The 24,107-nt window shown below is 37.6% G+C and overlaps 3 protein-coding genes across 3 annotated transcripts; 2 read left to right on the top strand and 1 right to left on the bottom strand.

Annotated features, from left to right (window-relative positions):
- Positions 1-382: 382 nt before the first annotated feature.
- On the bottom strand, positions 383-13,663 carry pde11al (phosphodiesterase 11a, like). The gene is made up of 20 exons (XM_057340149.1): positions 12,746-13,663; positions 11,508-11,666; positions 10,336-10,425; positions 9,959-10,099; positions 8,719-8,783; positions 8,386-8,506; positions 8,231-8,306; positions 8,078-8,145; positions 7,820-7,912; positions 7,597-7,647; positions 6,637-6,783; positions 6,443-6,550; positions 6,112-6,221; positions 4,902-4,992; positions 3,228-3,328; positions 2,869-2,946; positions 2,704-2,767; positions 2,496-2,570; positions 2,339-2,422; positions 383-2,261 (listed from the first exon to the last, which is right to left on the bottom strand). Exons 1-20 carry the CDS (start codon positions 13,496-13,498, stop codon positions 1,995-1,997), a joined length of 2,742 nt encoding a protein of 913 aa, XP_057196132.1. The 5' UTR covers positions 13,499-13,663; the 3' UTR covers positions 383-1,994.
- A 4,114-nt stretch (positions 13,664-17,777) lies between these two features.
- Positions 17,778-19,193, top strand: LOC130558372 (uncharacterized protein C7orf31 homolog). Its single transcript, XM_057340742.1, has 4 exons — positions 17,778-17,863; positions 17,994-18,065; positions 18,637-18,666; positions 18,980-19,193. The coding sequence occupies exons 1-4, from the start codon at positions 17,778-17,780 to the stop codon at positions 19,191-19,193; spliced, it is 402 nt and encodes a 133-aa protein (XP_057196725.1).
- A 164-nt stretch (positions 19,194-19,357) lies between these two features.
- LOC130558260 (uncharacterized protein C7orf31-like) lies at positions 19,358-22,543 on the top strand. The gene is made up of 4 exons (XM_057340577.1): positions 19,358-19,440; positions 20,790-20,955; positions 21,213-21,307; positions 21,863-22,543. Exons 1-4 carry the CDS (start codon positions 19,387-19,389, stop codon positions 22,463-22,465), a joined length of 918 nt encoding a protein of 305 aa, XP_057196560.1. The 5' UTR covers positions 19,358-19,386; the 3' UTR covers positions 22,466-22,543.
- Positions 22,544-24,107: the final 1,564 nt, after the last annotated feature.

Here is a 24,107-nt window from a genome sequence, read left to right as displayed (position 1 = left end):
ATGCTTGCTTTCATCAGTCCTCGCATTTTCACCCAGGCCAAATATTTATGTATATGCTGCACTTACCGTTTGTGTTTTTGGCACAGGTCATTGTTAGTTCATGATGTTCTACTGGATGATAATATGACCACAGTATGACAGATGAGAGATTTACATAATAAGAAAGATTAAAGACTATGACCTTCAGCAATGCTTTAAAATTGTATGTAAATTAATTGATTTATGGAAATGCAAGTTTAAGTCCTACTGTAAAATACCTGTATTTTGTTGATTATGTTGTCAAATATAATGGGTTGTAGTTCTCCAGAACCCTGTTGGATGCAACACAGCTCTGTCTCAACCAATAACAGAAAATCACATTCGCTTACATCACAGTGTTCTTTATTTACAAATCAGCCTGAGGAAAATGACCAGCAACCAGCCTGGCAAGACAAGCCTCATGTGCACTCCTTAGAAACCACACAGTAATTTAGTCATTCATTTGACATACAATGGGCATAAGAGCCATAGAAAGAAGAGACTTGCTGAGGCACCAAGTATGATACAGTATATGAACATTTTATGTTAGCTAATAAAATATAAAAAGCTATTTAGGTTTCTTTTCTTTCTTTTCAAGAGATGATTAAAAATGGTTCATTTTCCCAAATGTTGAGCCATTATGAATCAATGCAAAAATAATTGTTTCATTTGAATAAGGCAGATGAAAGGAGCAGATAATCTATTCTTTGTGCACGCTGACAGACATTAGTAGTAAGACTGCAACACAATTCCCATTTAAAGCAGGAAGCTACTGTTTTTCCTTGTATGCAGCATGCAATTCGTGACCATTTACTGTAACGTTTGTTATGCATTCAAAACAAAGCTTTAGCGAACTACTTAAATTTCACATACAAACATTTTACAGTAACATGTAACAAAAATATACAGCTCACATGCCAACAACATATTTTTGTTTTGCATGCAACCGGCTTTCAGTTTATAGTTCACTTTGGTTAGTCACTTAATCGAAAACCTTTATAAAAAATATGACAAACAAATATAGACCTCTTAGATTGACGTAAAGAACGCTGGTTCAATGCTGTCTCAGTTACACAAACGTTTTAACAAAATACCACCAATAGAACATTTATAACCAAACCAAAAAATGTTTAACGAATACCTTAAGATTAAATAATAAATGTAAGATTTTTAAATTAGATAAATAAAAACCGAAACTGAAAGTGCTTCTGCTTACCATCTTTTAAAGTGGTCTATACTTAAAGGGTGGTAAAACTTTATCCAAGGACAACTATGGATCTAATGTCATTATCAGTACACTTCTGATCTCATGATATTCCTGAAACTATAGCTAACTTAAAAACCTGTTTAAAACCCATTTATTCTCAGATTTTTCTATCATTTAACCAGTTGGTATGCATTCCTGTGCAACATATATTCTGAGAGGATGCCTACGCAAACAATATTTATGCACTTGTCAAACATGTAATTGTGGTTGTATTGTATTTCTTTCTGTGCTTTTCCATTTTGAAAAAGTTTACTATACAATTATAAACTAATCAGCCGTTGTAACCATGTTACAGTGATTTCATGCAAGTCTCAAAGAAGAAACACCAGTAAAACATCACAGTGATATTAATTTGTACATTCATCAAATCAGTGCTTGGTTTATGCTGTTTGTGAAACAATTCGGTGAAACTCCCTGTTTGTTGACAGCATAACATTATGTGAGCATTTAAATGTAGTGCATCTGAATTTTCTGCACATATTCACAGTACAAATGCCATATCTCTTTTAGATAAAATAAAACAAATTTATATGAATAATCTAGTGTAAATTTGGATCCTTGGTAAAACCATTCATTTTAACTAGAAACTAGAAATAGATCTTTTTTTAAATGTGCTTTAAATACAGTAACTACATTAATCTCAATAGAAAATATTGATTGGCTATCAGTCCCCATGAATCTGATAACGCCCTCATACCACCTCTGATTTCTAATTGGCTGCTGGGGTCTGATTTGGCTCCACGCTGTAGGTGGAGTCTGTGCTCTGATTGGTTGCTTCACACTGACTTGATTCCGGCTCATGGGCGGAGTCTGCACAGTGACACGCTTCTGTATTCTCTCCCGCCTCCAGACTGCTGTTACACTTTGAGGCTCTCCGTGTTTGCTGATAGGACAGACAGAGCTCCTCCCACTTTTTTCTGTTGGCATCTATTCCATCCACCATTGGCTGTAGCTTCCTATTCAACTTCACAAGAGCCTATAAAACACATTTATTATCATCGCTGATAGAAGTTTCTTACTTGAAATAAATTTCACTTTGTTATCCCGGTTTACCTCATACAGGGGCATACAGATCCCATCAATCCATTCCAACTGCAGTTCAGGAAGCTCATCTTTACGATTGCGGTCAAAAATGGCCTGAATGGGAAAAATCGGAAGTCTCAATCTTGATTTTATGATATCAGGTATACAGTGACACTAGTTTACTTACTGCTGGAGTCAACTTCAGCTCTGATCTCTCTCTGTCCCCCTGTTCAAAAAATTCACTGGTCACCAGTTCAGCCACCTGGAATTAGAAACAGAAATATGTCATTATTCTGAAGTTCAGTATTATTCGGTGCCAACAAACAAACAAAACAAACAAAACATTTGGGTTATTGTGTAAAATAGGAGAACATGGTATAATCCGTCTGTTTTACCTGTTTAGAGATCTCCCATGGTCGAGTCACAGCACCCAAGTCACATGCAGTCATCAGCATAGATCTGATGTGAAAATATATAAAACATTTACAGCAGCTATTTCCCTTATCAATTCTTCGATCAATGATGTATTTATGAGTTTGAATTAACTTCAGAACTCTCACCTAATAATGTCTCTGTGTTCCTCATTGCTCCAACTGAACTGGCCAGACAGAACACATTCAAAGAACTTTGTTCTCCTTCTATTGTTTCCAACAAAAAAATAAAAATTTAAACATGAATCTGACAATGAATGAAACGGGTGAACGTTTTTAAAAGCATATGAACATCTCAACTGCTTGGATTTATATTCATTTTATTTTATATGCTTTAATGTGTAATCTTTGACATCTTCAAATTTAAACAAAAGCTACAAGGACCTCTTCTGCCTCTGTTCAGAGGGCGCCTCTCTGTGGCCTAAACAAGAACTACATACACAAGGTGGAATATTCAAATAGGACCGTCCTGTCACAATAAAACTTACTTGAAGTACAAGGTGAGATCTGTGGCCAGAATTGCCTGTTTCAACAGCTGCATCATGTTGCTGTACTCCTTAGAGGACAGATTGGCAAAGATGTTGTGACCCTGTGAAAGGCATGAGATTATTTTACGATAAGAGACTTTTTTGTGCATTCAATACAAATAATCTACACTGTAAAAAATTCAGTAGAAGACGGAAATGTAATGGCAGAAATAAATCGTAAAAAAATTCAGTTTTTCTTGTAAATTATCGTTTTTTTATCTGTGATTTTACGTTTTTTGACCGTATTTTAAAAATTACATGAATAAATATAATTTTTTACATTGCACGTGGAAAATCTGCAAAAAATAACAGAAACATTCCATAAAATCACGTTTTTTTACAGTATACGTGGTAGGTAAAATTATATTTTTTTATTTAAAATGGTTCAATTACATTACAACACTAAGAATATTAAGCATTTTTATGCCTGGTATGAGTATTTATAGATACAAATGTACAATAAAAGACTTTGAAGTGCAACAGTGCATTAATACAATAGTATTAAGAAATATACGTATTGTAAATGTGTCCTATATTGTTTGACAGCAAAAATATAGAAAAAAAAACAATTAAGATAATTCTCTCGTATGCTATTTTATATTATAAATATATTAATATAAAATAATATATTATTAGCACTTGGTTTTTGCTGTGTCACACCATAGGACACATGTATGGTATATTTGTCAACTACCCATATGTTAATACTATAAGTTCTTAAGTAAAGTTTGTGAAAATTTCATTAGAAATACAAAGCCATGTCTTTGCTGAAATAAAGCCAATGGCTGCACCAGAAATCACTTCACACCCCAGAGGATCATTCATAAACAGTGTGTCTCCCAATTTCTCCAAACATGTTCAGCCTCTGTGATAGAAAGCAATTTCTTTCTGTCTTTGCTTCAGTGCAACTGACCCAAGGGTGGAATCTCCTTAGCACAGTTAATTGGTGTTGGTTAAAAAAGCTCAATGGACGTCCACGGGAAATCGATACAGAGCTTGGTCATCATGATTAAACAGCTCAGAGCTAAACCACCCACTTCATCACACACTGACAGCCATTATCCACAGAGACATGCAAATGTGGACGGAGGTAAAATGGTCATTTCGTGAATCCATTACTGGATTTAGGTACACGATATTAATCTGTTAGCTCAACAACCTGCTCATTGTGCTTATCAAACCACTGTCCTTATTATTTATTTATTATATTATTTAGATATATAGCAGTTGGCTAGCAACCACTTAGAACTACGCTTTCAGGGGTCAGTTGTATAAACATAGTCGCTAAGTTCAGACACAACTATCCTCACAGACTAGCAATTAGGCTAGTCAGTGTAATCAGACTAATCTGTCTTACTTTTCATATTTCAATTAGACCAATCTACCTTTTTATGTAACTGACCTGAAGAAGTTCTGACGTCTTGAAGAAAAAAAATAGATAACTAACTTGTAAGACTATAGTCTAAGCAGTTTATGCAACCGGCACCTTAGCAACACCCAAAAACCCACTTACCTTAGTAAATGCATAGCTTTAAATATTGAGATTTTAAGTTTTCTAACTTTCTAAGACCCCAAACCACCCAATATTTTATAGATGTCTGGAAGTCAACAAATTTATCAGAATATCATGGTCACCTCACTCTGTAGAATCATGACAGCATGGTTGAAATGATGATGCTCAAGTGTGGCAGATGTTCCATATAAGAGCGCCAGTGCAGAGCCAGACCTGTGGGACAAACACAGAGAAAATCTACAGCCAGCATGTTATATTGCTGTATAAACACATGGGTAACACCAAAAAGACTTTTATGCTTTGTCTGAGAGGCCAATTCAATGCGTGGCTCACAGGTATTTTCTGATCGGGTTGTGTCAGCAGGCAAAAAAACAACTGTAAATTATAAAATGCAGCTAGCCAAATAGCACAGTGTAACACATTTTTGTTTTGTCCAACCTTTATATAGTTCTTGTACAATTCTGTGGTGCTTATTACTGTGGCAATATTTATTTCCATGTGGCATCAATGTTTTAGTGTATCATTAGCTCAAGTAAATTTTGAGCTGGTATCATTAATTACGATATACCGGTATATTGCAAATAAACAAAAACTGTACAAAATGTTCATATATTTTACAAATTATTCTCCAATTGTCACTGTCAGAAAATTCTAGAATTTTCTCTATCACAGGGTAGGATGAAGCGATGATGGGTGACTACGTCTGGAACTTGGTTCGTGAGGACAGTATTAGTCATTAAAGACTAAATATTAAATGTACACTTCTGAAGTTTTGGACGACTCATTTTTAGTAACTGTTATGTTAAACTATTGCTTTGAGCCCAGTGTTATGCCAGTACCTTGTAATTTCTGCATACAAGTGATAATACCGAAATGTACTGTATATAGACTAGATGTGAAAAAAAAAAAAAAATTTTTTTTGTGAGTCCGCGTATGATAAAAATTAAATGTGATTTTCGTATTCAGCAATCTTATAAAGAAACTTCATTTTTTTTCACATTTTGTAATCGTAACACAATAAACAGGCTTATCAACTTTTAAAAGGCAAGAGCAAATGTTGTCTCATAGTTTGTTCACATTAAAAACTAATTCTATCAAATTTCATTTACGGCAGATGGTAACAGACAGGTTGTGTGGATTGTAAGCCTATGAAGGTTATGATACTATTCAGTGTTAATACTTAATCTTTTTTGTTTACATATAAGAAACTATTGTGTTACTATGGTGGGTCTTTTCTTACTGTACAGTACTGTTTAATGTAAAATCTGAGTCATAATGCTAGATGAGTTACGAACCCCTGCTCGAAAGGACTTCAATACACACTTGACTCACTTGGCCTGAAAGGCATTATTTGTTCCACGATGGTCCAGGTCATGGCAGAGACAGCCAACCATAAGAGCCAGAGTCTCTGTGTCTGTCAGCACCTCCTGGAACCCGGCAGTCTGAACCACAAAAGAAAAACCAAGCGCTGCGGTCAACCCAGTTGCACAAATCAGCCAAACTCACTGTGGGAATTATGGCATGAAAGATTTTTTACGGATTCAAACTATGTACACACGTACTGTAGCCTTCACTTGAGGAAAGCATTGAAGGGACAGTTCACTCTAAAATGAAACCAATGACAGAATTTTTAAATCACATATCATAAGTCCAGATGACTCACGGTGATCATGACAAACATGCACTGCGAGACGTTGAAGGCGTGTCTCCAGTTGTGATACGCTACGGTGCGGTAGTTCTTCCTCACGGTAAGCAGCCACCGGCACAGCACCTAAAGCAAAGAAGCGATGATGCTGTATGCTCTCCACCAAACATACATATGTCAAAAAGATCCGTTTGACCCCGTTGACACCTCACCTCATAATCAATTTTGAATTTCTGCACGACGCCAAGCTCCAAAAACATCCGCAGGGAGGCGGTGATCATGGCATCGTTGTCCAGGGAAAAGTCATTAAAGTGGAACTCATCGATCCCGAGCTCACTGCTCAGGGGGATCTTAGCGGCCTGGGTAAAGAGAAAGGACAATCTCAGTAACTCCAGCAGGCAATTAAAAAGAGCGGAGCTTTATTCACTGAGGGCTTGAAAGGAAAGAGTACATTACACTCCATCGTTTCAATAATTAATACATCAACTCTCTCAAGCCTGGGACCCACAAACCATACATTTCTGAAATACGGAGAGGGCTGAGATGTTTCGCCATACGTCTTTCGCTCTAACCTACGAGTTTGATTCAAAGTTTTCATCACTTCTCTCCGGAGAGAAGGTTTTAAACATTCTCCACAGATCTGTGAATCTTGTGCACGTCTTTGAGTGGTGTGCAACATTGCAGAATCTACTGTAGCAGATTTCACTAGATACATCTCACAGTATAGAAAGCAGTATTTTACATTTTAAGATCCATGTTGGATCAGCAGACCAACATGCTTTTAGTAATATGAAGTACATGGCTCTGTTTAATCTCTATTCTGATTGGCCTATAGGAGCAATCTGTGCTCAAATATATTTTTTATATGCTTTACTGTTTTAGATCAAATAAAAAATGTTTTTCATACACATTCATAAATTTATATACAGTATTTACACACACATACATGAATAATTTTAACCTAAATGAATATATTTGTATCCTTATAAATGCTGGGTTATTTAAACTCCTTTGTTGGGTCAAATATAAATATTTTTGGGGTTAATTTAACAGTTGGGTTCGTCCCTTTTTGACCCAACGCTGGGCTGAAAATAAACCAAGCTTTTTTTAGAATGTGGGATCTAAATATGTTTCTAATTTCCAATTATTCTCTCTACTTTGACCGGATTTACCTTCAGCCGATCAACCTCTGCTTTGGAGCACGTAGCATGATAGGACAGCATCTAAACCAAAACAAAAATACATTATGCACTCCTCTATTACTCCCACACACTGTAACCATAGCAAGCATGCATACTAAATTCTCACTTGACAGATTTATGTTCAGGTATAAAAACACCAGGGTTGTGTACTATACAACAATAGATTCAATAACCAATAAGAAACACGACTCACATCTAAAGCCACGGACTGCTTGGCCCAAGTCTTCTTAACCTGGTTATACATCATTGTGTTGTTAATTCCCAGACCACAGAAAATAACAAATGCCTGTAAGGAACGACGGAAATTATAATTACTCATGGGTATAATTTAGGAAAGAGTCACTGGCTGCTGTGTGTAACAGTTAAACAAGGCTATAATTCACTTATAAAATATTGATTGAGTCATGTCAGTAACAAATATAAGAATAACAATCCGAGTTTAAAGTCACACCTCAAACAGCCTTTGATCTGCATCATTAAAGGTTTTCCTATCCAAGCGGTTCAGTATCTGGGCAACACCTTATAAAAGTGAGAAAATCTATTAGTTTATTGTTATATTGCGGGTTTGTGTACATGCAGTTAAAAGATTATATGGGAAACTTACCGATAATCTGATGTGTTCGATTCCAGATGGGGACACACAAAACTGATCTGATATGAAAACCAGAAGCCTGGTCTGCCTAAAATGAAAACACATTGCATGAGTGTTCTTGCACAAATTGTGTACGTGTTTTTTATCTGACTGTGCGTTCTGCTCACTTCAGCATCAAAACGGGGATCCTGACAGACGTCACTAATGTTAACGGGTAGCCCAGTAGATGCTACCAACTCAGCAATGCTGTTATTGATCAACCAGTCAGAGCACGACACCTTCTCCATGCTGACTTTGTCAAATGCACACACACAGTAGCACACACACGCACACACACACACAGAGAGAAAAATGAATGTATATTCAGCATTGTGTACATTCATTAACAGCTAAAACACAAACAATAAACAATAACAAAACTACAGACCATACTTTTTAAATGCTGTTATTTGAATCATTTGGTGACTTAGATGGACATCATTTGAAGGAGATGTTCTCACCTTATGTCATGATCAACACTGCAGAGTGGAGACATGAGCTCAAATGTCTGGGAGAACTTTACCACCTGAGGAACAGAGCAGTGAGAAAAAAGTAGGAGGAAAACTAGTTTTACATTTTGCAAAAAATGTGAGGGGTTGCATAGGAAAACTCACTGCTGCAATTCTACATTGATTTTTAACATGTTGTCATGTGGTTGCTAGGGTGTTCTGAAACGATTTGAAACGTGTTGCTAGGGTGTTCTAAATGATGATGTCATGTGGTTGCTATGTGGTTCTGAATACTTTTAACAAGTTGCCATGTGGTTGCTGGGAGGTTCTAGATGATGTTATCATGTGGTTGCTGTGTGTTTCTGAATGACTTTTAAACCTGCTGACATGTGGTTGATAGGGTGTTTTAAATTATTGTTAAATTGCTGTCATGTTGCTAGGTGTTCTGGATGATTTTTAACATGTTGTCATGTGGTTGGTGTTCTGGGTGGTGGTCAAATAATTCAATTTTCAGTTGTTTTCTGCATACTGCATTCTTGTTTTTAAATAAAATAGCTAAACATTCCTACAAGATATTTCTAGTGTAGATACAACACATTATAAACCTTATTTGTAAAATAATATATCTTTTTGTTTCACAAAATGTTCTTTGTTCCACAGACTATAAAAGGTATAAGAGAAAACCTTCTAAGAACCTTTTGACTTCAAACCAACAAACCAGAAACTGTTCTTCTACGGCATCACTGCGAATAACCCTTTTAGAAAACTAATTTTTAAGAGTGCAGAACATAAAGAATCTTTGTCTATGGGTAAATAAAATAACTTACTGAAAATATGCTGTATTCTCTTCAAACACTTTTGAGAAATTTTCTTCATTTAATTTTACTTCAATTATTACAAAAATTACAAATTAAACTCAATTTATTTTGTAATAGACACATTTTTAATTTAGAATTTATTTAGAATACTGTATATAAAAAAGTAACAGCACAGCAATTCATAACAGCCTGCAGATCTGATATCATTCATGTCCATGACACAAACTTTGCAGAGCAGGTTGCCTAAGCATTAATATTACATATTAATAATTACATTTTATAACCCTATAAGAAAAAGCTAAATGCTTAAGTAAGGTTAAATTAGGTTAAATAAGGGAGACTAGAAAAAGACATTCTCTATTAAATTTGTTAAGAAAAGTAGAATGAATAGAGAAAAACATGTTATGAGAAAAGAACAGACTATAGGATCTCACAGGGGAGTGGATGTCTTCTAGCAGAAGAACGGAGCAGCGCTCACACTGTAGCAACGTCAGCGCACGCTGCATGATCTTCCTCACGATCTTCTCCAGATCCGTCTGTTCCTCAAACAGATCGTTCACCACCTCCAGCAGGGCCTGGAGGAACAACAACTGCATCTCTGAATGTATTCTCACAACACAGACCATCATACACCCTCAGGCCTTCAATGGACTGGCTTGTTCAATTTTTAAACCTTGTACCTCAGGATTGTAAACAAACTTGAATAAAACAACAGCGTCTGCCATGTCTAGAAGCTACTGAAGAAGTCTAGAGGCAAAGTTTGAATCAGTCTGAAAAACAGAGTTTTCTTCAGCAACATTTCTTGACTCACCCTGCTCCTATCATACTCCTTACGGGATTCAGAGAAGAGTTTGGCATTGGAGATCGATATTCCGCAGAATGGTAGATACATATGCATCACCTGCAAAGAGAGGTGAGAGATACTTTGAAGGTTTGACTGATTGAGTATTGCGAGATATTGAGAAGGTAAAAATATCAGCATTTTTAGATTTGGAGGCATATTGACAGTTCGACTTCTGTATTTCTAGAGTGTTGAAACCATTTGTACCGTTAGTACAGTTTAAAAGTCAGTATGTCTATGAAAAGACCTCTCCGTGTTTTGTTATATTGAAATGATTTTTACGGTTTTGTCTAAAACCAGAAAACATTCAAAAGTTTTACAACGTGCTTCCTGAATAAAGTGAAAAATGAGGCTTTTTAAAATTATTGATCCACGTCAGTTGGATATTTACTGTAATTATGTCCAGGCAAGAGCAATGGCATATCAGGCTGCGCTTGCAACCACTGTTGTGCTCTCCAGGTTTGAACCTAGCATGCATCACAACCTGACTAAATTTCTTCATTTTCCGGTCTGGTTTCTAACAGCTCTGTACGTTAAAGAGAAAAAAGAAGAGAAAAAATAGGAGAAAACACCCAGGATGGATTCTGGTGAGTCAAAGGACGGCTAAAGCATGCAATGTTCCTGCCCCTTTTATTTTTAGATGACTGCATCTCAATGGTGCTAGAACATGTTGATTCTAGACTTCTCCTGCATCACAGATGTATTTACAACCTTTCTGTGAATCCTGCAAAACAGACCTTCTTGAGAAACCAAAGAGCTGCGAAAAATATGATCTAGCCTTAAATTGTTCAGTAAGTGTGCGAAATGACCTCAGAGCTCCAGCTGGTTTGTGCTTCTGTTTCTAAGTTTATGAGAAAAAGACCTCCAGAAGAAATCTTCACATATGAATACAACAGCTCATAAGAATTTTATCAGCTATTCCAAGATTCAGATACTCATTTACTCAATGGCTAATAGCTTCTTTCACTCCAGCACTGCTGGTATGCACCAAAGTGTTCATTCTTTTTGATTTACCATAGTAATTATCTTCACACGCCAGAGTTTCATTACCAGCAAAACTTTGGGTACTGTAGTAACGGGCACCTGGAGAATGAAGCCGGCATAAATCCAGTAGATGGAGCGGCAGGAAGCCAAGAGCTCACCTTCTCATCATCCTCAGTGAATGGAGTTCCATTGGGGTTCTTGTTGATGGCCTGCACTACACCAATGACCTCTCCATCACTGTTGTGGATGGCCATGCACAGAATGGACTGAGTCTTATAGCCCGTCAACTTGTCAATTTCATCGCTGAAACGATGGTCCTGCACAAAAGGGTACAGGATTGCGTCAATTTGTGATAATGTACATGCATATACTTTTTTTAAAGGTAAACTGCTTTAAAACTGACAGCTTTCCCTCACAGCAGATCCTTTCAGTATACATTTGTGATGGAATATCATTATTTATGTTAGGGCTGCTCGATTATGACAAAAATCATAATCACGATTATTTTGGCCAATATTGAGATCCCGATTATTTAACATTATTACTCACTAAGTTTTAAAACAACATAGAAAAATAAAAAAAACTTGGCTTTTAAACTGTGAATTCAACTGAAAAATAAATGTAAAGAAATAGCACAGCTGAACAACTGTAAAGGAAGGGGGTGCGCTGTGGATTTATACCACAAGAAAAGAGATGATCTTTGCAAAATGAAATGCGGCACAATAATCGTTTTACGTCGATTATTTTGTTTTGTAATTGTTGAAGACCAAAATTGACAATTACAATTATTTTCGATTAATTGCACAGCCCTAATTTGTCATATACATCATTTCATTTATTTTTCAACATATCAATATTCCAGTCTAACTCGGGAATGTGGAGTAAAATCCAAACAAAATTTCACAGGGATATTATGAGTAGGCAAATATTGAAACTTGAAAGTAGTGAGAGCCTACATGAATATTAATATATTTATTAGGTTTTTGTCAAATATATATATTAAATTAAGAATAGTAAAAAACAATGCATTCATTTATTGTAGTAGTTAATTTGTAGTTGGAAGGCTCCCCTGTGGCACGATGTAGTACATATAGTGGTGCGTGCGTATGCACGCCTGGTAGCGCGCACTTGAAAGTGCAGGAAACGTCAACGCTAGTGACATTTTTACACTGGGAATGTAATGTGGCATACATAATGAACAAATCTGAATTATTAGCTAAAGAAATTGTAACACTTACATACTAAATCCCTACAGTGTTGATTAACTACAAAAATATTTCGTACTTTTCAGTTTCGAGAAGTATTTGCACCTACAGTACGTGACAGACTTGAATGCAATAGAATATAGATCATTATCATTCTTATTCGCTGTATTTGCTTTAGTTGCAAACAATACCTCGTATGCGTTCGGTATATTGACTGTCTCTCCGTGTTCTGCTACATAGCCTATGATGCCTTTTCCCCACGGAACCTGCACCTCGTTTGAATCAAGTGTGCTAGAAGACGGTCGCACCGTAGTTCCCGAATGCACATCAAAAAACTTTGACACGAGGGTCCTCTTATGAAACGGACCCTCGACGAGGAAGAGCGAACACATGTCCGCGTCGACCATGATACACACATTGATCAAAATCTTGTAACTCAGATTTGTCATGTCAAGCTCGTTAGAAATGTCTTTAACGAGCTCGAGGAAGAACTCCCTCTCGTTGGACTCCTTGAGGCGGTATTTGTAGTCGATGGCGCTGGAGGCATACTGAGGCACGTTCACTCTGGACTCCAGCAGCGCGCTCAGGATGTGAGCGGTGGTCGGTGGTAACGAGCTGGCTTTCCGCAGGAGCGCGCGCCGTCGCATGCTGGACTGAGACTGTTCGTCGTAGGTCCGGTGCGCCGTCATCGCTTTGGACCGGGCGAAGTTTCTACGGAGCTCCATGTGGGACGACCTGCGCTTCAGCCCATCGGGGTTCGAGGGCCAGAACGGATCCCTGGCGACTCCGCGCTTCTCCTCCACCGGAGAGGTTTTGGACGGCTGGTGCTCTTTAAGCCACCTGCTCAAGGTGTCACTTTTTCCCTTCCTCATGAGATATTCCTCAAAAAGCTCCGGGTGGCAGTCTAAAAATGCCTCCACGTCGGAAAAATCAAAATTGGTCATGTCGATATAGCCAAGCAGTTATTTAAACAGATTTGAGATTGTGTCTCCTTAACGTTTGGACCAAATCCTCACCTCACTGTATGCTGCGCTTCACGCTTCACCCATCCATAAGCCATCTACATAGCTCTGCTCTCCAGCTTTTCTCCACACACACGCATCCTCTTTTATGAGGGTCGCAGAGTTTAACAATAAAATAAATAAATATATGTCGCTGAAGTAGTCTACAAGAAGCAAATTGTTCGGTTGACAGTAACAAAGATCTGGGATGGGCGGGGGGTTGTTCCCTTCGAAAACCGACGGCCCAAATTAACTTAAGAGCAAACGACGACTTGCAAGTTGACTCCTCTTTAAGAGCCTGCCCCAAAAACACGCGTTTGTTTTTGCATGCTTCTCTCTTTGTGTCTACTGGAAGTTTAACGAACTCTCCCTTTTTGCAGGATACACACATGCACATGTCATGCGTGTGTGTATTTCTGTGCGCGTGAGAGAGATATATATACAATTGTCAAATACCTGCTTTTATTTCATTAAGCACTAATGAGCTACAGACCTTTGAAGTAACCTAAGTTTGAAAAATTTTATTTGTCATCAAAGAGTCCATACATGTCCACGATATGTAAATTCCAACAAGTTCATTCTCTGTGCAAGAACAGTCAGTGTGAATTAAATGTTTAAAAACTCATTACCACAGAGGATTTCATATTTTAATTGAATTGAAGTGAAATGGGACTTTGATGCACTGTCTCCCTTCTTCAGCTTTATTAACAGCATATAAAAGAGTAAAAACATTATACAACATTATAACTGAATAAAAAATAGATAATACAGCAAACAAAAACTTACATAAGATCATTTAAACTTCTTAAAACAAAATTACACATACTGACAATCTATAGAATCATCCAGGGGTTATGGATATTAACAGCCAACTACAACCTTCAACTGATGTGCTTGAGGTTGTATAGACATGCAGTATAAACTGCTTTGAAAAATTTCCCTGAGACTATTTGAGTATGAATTAATTTCTCATCTGCTTCAGTTCATCACTGCAAGTCTCCTCTTTGAATGGTTGTCATTTCACTCAAAGACCCACACAGACCTTCACTTCTTCTGAATACGTCATTGTGTGTTTGTTCGGCTTCTTTCATTTCAACCGAACTCTCTTTGGCTTTGCTTTTATGCTGTTCAAAAGCCTACTTAATTTTTTTCTGGCAAACAGAGACTGCAGCTGTGTATTAGTTCTGCTTCTGTTTCTTCTCGGCTTGTAAACTTTTAAGTAATTTCAGAGATCTAGCCAGAGTGTATTTAAATGTTTTCTTTGACATCAATTTTTTATCCACGATTATAAAAGCAAATTCTTTTAGACAAGAGTTTCATCAGCTTGCATACAGATTCTATTTGATTGGCTGCTGGTGGCATGCTCAAAAGAACCTACCTTATAGGTATTTAAACTGTTGCACTTTAGCATATACCTGTTGATACTCATTAGTAAGATAAGGCACCGCAGCACTCCAGATGTTTATCAAATGCCACAAAGGTGCACAGCACTGCATTCTGACATAGGCTATTGAAACCTGATCTCTATAGTTGAGTATTAACAAGCAACCAAGGGAGCAGGGTGTCTGCACTACATTCATAATACAACAGGAGGAAATGTAATACAGCAACCCTTCCAAAGTGGAGGATGGTAATTGGTCACTGAACTAAAGCTTGGTGTGTGCGTATTAAATCCCAGCTTTTCCAGAAACCTTTGACTGTTCCCGGGAGGATCCCAATTAAAGGTGTAACACTGCATACAGTATATTGCTCAAAGCAGCTTTATAAATAAGGCCGGTCAGTGGAAATGCTTGGCAAGCATTTGGCTGTGTCCCTCTTGGATGGGATCCGGTATATCGATTGCGGTGTTTGCTTTTTTGATTAAAAGCTACAGGCAAAAGTGTGAGTTTTTTTTACTGGAGTATGAAGTTACCAAATCAACAGGGTAGAACAAAATGTGTGATTTATGTCATATTGTAGACATTTCTTTCCTTTAATGACATAATAATGATAAAATGAACACTTAAAAGTGGACATGATGCTTTCCAGAACCATGGACAGCTCTCCTTACGATTTTGTAAAGGGGGCTTTAATGTATATCCTAAAGCAATCAATATCAAATCAGTCATTATCCTTGCATACAAACATAAATTTGAGAATTTAAAAAAATGTATAAGCTAAAGGTCCAGTGTATGAAATTTAGCGGCATCTAGCGGTGAGATTGCGAATTGCAACCAACAGCTCACGCCACCCCCTTCCCTTTTGAAGCACTATGGCTGACACTGGACTAAGATGTCGTCACGTTTTCGCTTCTTTGCCGAAGGAGATAACGTAGTTACGAAACGTGCTCTGTAGAGCAGCTTGTCCGTTTAGTTTACTGACCATTCCATTTACTGTTTGGTTAATGACATTCTTCCAAATATCTTCCTTTGTGTTTAGCAGAACAAAGAAATTTACACAGGTTTGGAACAACCTGAGGGTGAGTAAATGATGATAGAATTTTTATTTTTTTGGGTGAACTATCCCTTTAAACACAAAATGGAATTGAATTTATTTAAAGAGGAATTATACCGTTTTGCTGCTCAAGTAATGGGTTAAATGAATGCAAATGTAATGCAACACCATACAATATTTTTAGTGAAAATATTTTAGATAAAATATATACATATAAAATAATATATAAAGCACTGGCCCCGTTGACTTCCATTGTATGGACACAAAACCATTGAGACATTTTTCAAAATATCTACTTTTGTGTTCCACAGAAGAAAGAGTCATATGCAGGTTTTGAATCACATGAGGACTAAATGATAACAGATTTTTTTTCGTGAAACATCCCTTTAAGAATGTGTTTAGACACAAACATATTAATAACCATCTACAGTAAATGTGTACATGTGTGTAGACTTTACCATAGGGTGTGTGCACTATGACTTCACATCAGGCTGTTGTAACTGTAACCAGAGATGTTTTTCAGTCTCTGCAGAGCCTAGATCTGCATGTCTTTGATAGCCTGATCTGGTTTCAGTCTCTCCATTGAGTTCAAGCACTGGACTGTGATGGCTTTTTGCAGTGGTATAGGCCCAGCCTCAGCAGACTTCACATACTGAGCTGTGATTGCTCTCTGGGGACTATTGATTTTTTTGCATTATTCATTAGGAATAAATTTCCTTTTGAATTTTTACATAATTAGCTTTGAATGTTACAGTTAAACCTTACCAACAGGAGCTGAAAGCAGCCTCATTTTTCTGAAGACAACTATTGCATTATATTTGGAATTTATAATCAGGATTTAGAGCTTAGTGTTCTTTATAGTGAGATTAAGTGCGATCTGACAGTATGGTCTAACAAGCATTCTCATCACCATATTTAAACACAACAAAGGGGTCAGCTTTGCTTCCATAGTGATGGAGCTTGGACTTGGATAAAGTTTCACTCTATGGTTTCATGTGGCTGTTTGTAAAGTCAACACTACGGCCAGTCAAGAGGTCCAAGTCTGCGGCAACAAACAGGATTTGCACGGTAACATCCTCTTGTCAAATATTCAGTCCTTTGATACACCAGAGCAGTGGTGATCTGTGCCAGGATGTTGGTCAGAGAAGCTGTTCTGACCATGAGAACTATACCTTAAGCCTTCAAAAGAGGAAAACTGCCCTCCTCACTTCAAACTACGTCAGATCGCAAGACAACTGTTAAGCAGATCTTTTCTCCATATTCTGCAGAGGTGAGAATGTTCAAGGGAGCTGGATTTAAGATTTATAAGTTATTTTTAATGAAAGCAGTTGAATATCATTTTATGACGACTGGGACAGGATCCCTGTCTCAACACCCAGGTCGTGTCTCCTGGGTTTAATTCCCAGTGCACTTTCTATTAAAATGTATGCCTCGAATGCACTTTAAACTACATTATACAGCATATGCCAAATGTATTAATGTAATTGAAAGTTTTGTGTAAAGCATAAAAAATATATTTTTCTGTAGGAACAGCATGGCCTTTCAAAGGACCCATCAAAAAGAATGAAGCCAACAGAAGTGGGCGCTGAAAACGCCAGGAACTTGGCTGAAAACACCCGCTACAGGCTGAGCGTTCTGCCCCAAGTTGAGCATTTTTTCACCTCTGGGTGCCCGGTCGAACGCCGGCGCTGAGCGTGGGAAAAAAACCGTTTTGGAAACCGCATTGGAAACAATTGAAAAAACACGCCGTATACGCCGGCAGAAACGCCTCGGTGGACAGTGCCAAAGGATGGCTTCCCGTTTTCAGAGGGAAAGAGTCCCAGCAGTCATTAAGGGACACCAACACTTCAGCTATGGAGGGGCAGTATTACCCGAGTGAGTATATGGCAGCATTTGTAAACCTATTTTTGAAAAAAAAAAAGAACTAAATTGTAAAAATATGCTAATTATGTCTAGTAAAATGCCTTTTGAAAAGACCAACTTTTTATGTTAACTGTCAATCCAGGTCTGTCACTATCCAACAATATTATGAGCTAACCCCAACCAAGAAGAGTAATCTCCGCATCAATGACCAGCTGTAGGTTTCACTTTTAAACACTTATATAACACTGATAAATTGTTTGTACTTAAATATAGTCAATTAAATGGATCTCCAGTAATGGGGTCTCCAAAAACTTATTTATATTAAATTATATATTATATTTTATAAACTTAACCTAACTTGAGGCTCATGTAAATTGAGCTTATTGTTAAGTTACTTTGTGCTTATTTAATGTCCATGATCATATAAAACACAAATAATCTACTTATATAAACCATTGAATGAACTTGATTCTCTACATAAATGTACATGAAATTGAATTTTTGACATGTTGTCATTATTGTGGAAAGAAAAATATGTGTTGAACCATGTTTATCAAATGAAAACTCGAACTGTGACTCTATAGATCATCATACAATATAAGTGATAGTTCACCCAGAAATGAAAATTCTGTCATCATTTACCACAATTTTGATAACACATGATGACAGAATTTTCATTTTGAGAGAACGTTTTGATACTAAAATGAGTGAAAACCTATTATTTAGAACTATTATTTCAACTATTTCATGTCAGGACTTTTTTACTTTCTTAAATTTCTTTCAAGGCTTCCAAAACCTACAGACATCGACATGAGGTATAAATAATCTATTCATTTCTGTATATAGATTTCTGATTTAAATATAAATGTATGATTTATTTTTGATTATACTGTACATGCATTTGCCTCAGTGTTTTTTTGTGTTTTCCAGTGTGCACAAAGTGTGTACTAGAGTAGCCTATTCTGCGTCACCTCATGGAGAGGCACACATACAGCATTCCTTGCCATCCTTATTTATGCTATTAGGAAACTGAACGGAATTAGAAGAGAGTAGCAAAGAAGGGTCAAGTACAAACAGAAAAGTATGCAGTTTTGAAAATCCTAAGTGTATCTATGTGTGTCCTTGCAGAGAGTGGATGATTAAAGCCGTCGTTCAGAAGGAACATCCGTACCAGTCCCACATCCCACGATATGCAATGTTTCCATCTTATGAGTCTCCTGATGACCCTCACACAGGAGTGAGAGCTGCTTCTACACTGCCCCTGAACCCACTGCTGCCCTCTAGTGCTCCTGCTGTTACTGTTCTCTACAAGACTAAAGGTTACAGAAAACACATCATGTGATGTGTGCCTTTAAACTCCCCACTTAAAGCAAGGCGGTTTGCAAGTCAAGTTTCCCCTCAAAAACAAAAGGTGCATGACATCCTTGTCAGAATTAGTGCCTGTGAGTTGCTTGTTTTAATATTGGAGAATTTTCTAGATTTTATCTTCTTCAAATGCAGGCAGTCCATATCGTCATGAGATACTTGATGTTCCCATGGCAACCAAAAGAGAAGCAATCGTCTGCCCTGGGCATTGTGGTTTCCAGAATGTGAGTTGCATCAAATAAAAGTAATTGTTCTAAACATTCAGAACCCTCAGATATACACTCACCTAAAGGATTATTAGGAACACCATACTAATACGGTGTTTGACCCCCTTTCGCCTTCAGAACTGCCTTAATTCTACGTGGCATTGATTCAACAAGGTGCTGAAAGCATTCTTTAGAAATGTTGGCCCATATTGATAGGATAGCATCTTGCAGTTGATGGAGATTTGTGGGATGCACATCCAGGGCACGAAGCTCCCGTTCCACCACATCCCAAAGATGTTCTATCGGGTTGAGATCTGGTGACTGTGGGGGCCATTCTAGTACAGTGAACTCATTGTCATGTTCAAGAAACCAATTTGAAATGATTCGAGCTTTGTGACATGGTGCATTATCCTGCTGGAAGTAGCCATTAGAGGATGGGTACATGGTGGTCATAAAGGGATGGACATGGTCAGAAACAATGCTCAGGTAGGCCGTGGCATTTAAACGATGCCCAATTGGCACTAAGGGGCCTAAAGTGTGCCAAGAAAACATCCCCCACACCATTACACCACCACCACCAGCCTGCACAGTGGTAACAAGGCATGATGGATCCATGTTCTCATTCTGTTTACGCCAAATTCTGACTCTACCATTTGAATGTCTCAACAGAAATCGAGACTCATCAGACCAGGCAACATTTTTCCAGTCTTCAACTGTCCAATTTTGGTGAGCTCGTGCAAATTGTAGCCTCTTTTTCCTATTTGTAGTGGAGATGAGTGGTACCCGGTGGGGTCTTCTGCTGTTGTAGCCCATCTGCCTCAAGGTTGTGCGTGTTGTGGCTTCACAAATGCTTTGCTGCATACCTCGGTTGTAACGAGTGGTTATTTCAGTCAAAGTTGCTCTTCTATCAGCTTGAATCAGTCGGCCCATTCTCCTCTGACCTCTAGCATCAACAAGGCATTTTCGCCCACAGGACTGCCGCATACTGGATGTTTTTCCCTTTTCACACCATTCTTTGTAAACCCTAGAAATGGTTGTGCGTGAAAATCCCAGTAACTGAGCAGATTGTGAAATACTCAGACCGGCCCGTCTGGCACCAACAACCATGCCACGCTCAAAATTGCTTAAATCACCTTTCTTTCCCATTCTGACATTCAGTTTGGAGTTCAGGAGATTGTCTTGACCAGGACCACACCCCTAAATGCATTGAAGCAACTGCCATGTGATTGGTTGATTAGATAATTGCATTAATGAGAAATTGAACAGGTGTTCCTAATAATCCTTTAGGTGAGTGTATTTATTGAGAGGCATAAGGTTTTGCAGTTACTGTTCTGTTCTGTTCTCATCTGGTTATTTAACGTACTAAGAAGTTAAAAGGAGATGCTCAGGTGTTGTACCCTAAGCCTGTGAAGACGGTGTGCCCAAATGCCTCTTTGCGTAACTGGAATACCACCTTGTCTGAGCGCAATGCTAACATGTTACGCAATCTGGAGAAAGCGCAGTGGCTCACCTCATACCAGCTACACTACACAGGTACTGTACAATACAGTAAAGGATGAGTTCATTTTTCTTTGATTATTTTCTTATTATATTTTCTTAAGGTAGCCTAATTCTTTAATTCTTTGAAGTTTTTGCATGTGTTATTTTTTTTGCTTAAGGGTCGGTCATAGTTGTCTGAAGGTTTATTACTGAAATCATTTGTTAGAATTTGCTGTTGTAATGTTATGAAGAAATGTTTATTATAAGAAAAAAAATCTCAATATTTTGCTAAAGCGCTTGCTCTGATCCAGGCACTGGGCCCAGCAACCCCATTAAACTGGACGATTTCTATGAGAAGACAATTGCCGTGATTACTGGAGAAATGAACCCTCTTACAACGCAGCTGGTATGACTTACAGCTAAACATTTACTCAAGTGTCAGAGCTATATCGACAGATGTGCAGCTGTCCCTAACTTCTTCATCCCTTTATTAAGGCATTAACTTTATTTTATAAAAATGCATAGACCACAGTGTAAGGTTTACGTTTCGGTGATCACCAAAATCTTTTTTTTTTTTCTTTAATGGATAACCGGCCAGTTAGTACAAGTTCTTTAGTCACTAGTATTTGTAATGCTAAAATATAACTATTGTTTTAGTTTATGCATTTTCGAATTCACTGTTTTACAAGAAATGCAGAAAAAATTGTAAAGCACTTTATTTTTTTTTTTTAACCATATGCCCAGTTAAAGACAATAACAACAGAGACTGTGGAAAATGCATAAAAACAATGCCAAAATATTACATTTTTTGGTTATTAATGAGCACTATTTAGTTAATCAGTTTGTTATTTGCCTAATAAATGTTTTAAGCAATTTTTTGATATTATTTTATTAAAATATTTGTGAACCACTATAACTGCAGTGCAGGATTTATCACTTCTATGTATGTTTAATATTACAGAGGGAACGATCCTTTCCTACTTTCATTCCTTCTCGACCACTTGAAGGACGCAAAGCCAGAGTTCTGAAAAGCCCCTATGCTCCGCTTCCATCTCCTCCTGCCACCTCTGAGCTGGGCTTGGACCCGCCCGTGACTGCTCAGAAATGTGCTCAACGGAAAGATCATGTGCCACATAGTTTAGAGTCGGAGGCATACAAAACTGAGCAGGTCACTGAATCAAATCAAAGCTATGAGGATACTAGATCAGTTCCTGGGTTTGGAAGCATGCCCGGACGTTCTGAGAGGTCTGGCCTGAGATGTAGAGAGACTCCATCTACAGATTGCCGATCTTTTGATGAAAATATTCGAACAATGAAATCCCATCTTGAGAAAAGGAATAAATATTTATCAAAAGGCCTCCAGCCCAGAAGCTTTAAAGGAGCAAAGACTGATCTTCGACCACGCTCCACCCTGCTTGAGGTCCAGGACTCCTTCAGGAAAAGTGAAGCTCATCGGCGCTTCCGTCAGTCCATCAAGGACACAGAAGTTGACTTGCGTGACAATCATTACACTGGGAGAAAACACACTTTCTGTGGTTTCAACTCCTATTACTTCCATAACTGATGTGAACAGAGATAAAACAGGAGGGTTATGCAATTGTGTGTGTTTGTGGAGTGTGTGGAGTTCTTATTATCAAATTAAAAATGCTGATACAAAATCTGAAAATGTAAAATATTAAAAGAGCCTGGTGGATTTTGAATGCAACTTCTAATAACAATCAGATGTCTTAGTCCTGTCACCATCTATCCATCATCATTAAAACTTCTGCAGAACATTGTTACTGTAAAATTGTCAGCACTGTTGTGATTAAAATAAAAAGGGTTTATTTTTGCTTTGTTTCTTGCAAAATTGGTGTATGTCCCTGTTCCCTAATTATAAATGTCAATATCTTTATAAACTAAACCGTGTATCTGTAGCCCTGCAGATGCAGTCAGTTCACAGTGAAAGGAATTCTGAGTCAGACTTGCCTGTCATTTTATATTGGAAGGTGCTAGGATGGCCTCAGCTACACCAAGAACAATTTGCCATTCGTTTCTGCTCCCTCTGAACCTCTTTCACGCTAGTGAAAAGCATGCCTCACCACAGCTGTGTGTATCGGCCCACTGGTTGTCCTTGAGCATTTGGGTACACTCATCTTTTGATTTTCCCAATGTCTGTGCCACCTCTGCATACAGAGCCGAAGAATGACTGCAATCTGTATTTCAGCCATTGTAGGATGTGTATAGAAAAAGAACTCAATTCTTTTTTTGTGCTTTTAAAAGGGTGACCTTCTCAGGGCAATGTAGGCCTACTACGCAGAAATGTTTTTCTTTTCCGTTGTCACTCAGTCATACATTAATATGTACAGTATGTTACTGTCAGTGAACCATGCAGTGGCTCACTTAAAGCTTCAACTCTTGCATTAATATACTGTATTAATAACAAACTTATATGTGTTATTGATGTAAAGCATGACAGTTATTGCATTCCAGTGGTTTGTTTTTTAGAAACTATTAAGGCTGTGTATTGCCAACTGGCTTTTATAGGACAGTCAGGAATGTTAAGGCATTTTACTGAATATTTAGACTGAATTTGAATCATATCTTAAATGGATATATACCGTTTAAATGAGAAGGGCCTAAACAAACCTTTAAATATGAAACGTGTTAGACACTAACTTGACCTCTTCGGGGTACGGCCCACCAGACACAAGCTATTATTTCAAGTCTTTTTAAATTTTTAATGGTGTTTAATATACATTTGTAAAGTCATAGTTGAATTACATTATACGCTGAAGTCATCTCATATACAGTATTCGTCAGTCGTTTCCAAGGTGACGGTGAAGAAAGATTTCTGCTCGTCACTTTCAACGTTATTTCTCAGGCAGCGCATTGCATTGAAGACACTGACCGCTAGATGGAGGTATTGTCTTTAAGTATACTGGTACTGTATTTGTGTTAACTTGAATATTTATTTTAAAATGTATTTACATCCTAAAACGTATTGAAACTTAAAACGTAGTGACATCCAATGTGCTCTAAATATACATTTGTGAATATACAGCCTTTATGGATAATATTGATAGGGTCGCTCATTGCAGACTTCTCATATTTCACCAAAATGGGAATTGTGTGTTTGGACGTATGCTGGGAACAACTGAAGAGGAAATCCATGATTGCTTGCATCTACTATGTGGTGATAGCCCACACATCTCCAGTACAGTCAT

The sequence above is a fragment of the Triplophysa rosa genome, linkage group LG8 (assembly GCF_024868665.1).
Source record: "Triplophysa rosa linkage group LG8, Trosa_1v2, whole genome shotgun sequence".
Lineage (NCBI taxonomy): Eukaryota > Metazoa > Chordata > Actinopteri > Cypriniformes > Nemacheilidae > Triplophysa > Triplophysa rosa.
The sequence above is the reverse complement of the archived record's forward strand: the minus strand, read 5'-3'. Positions and strand labels throughout refer to the sequence as shown.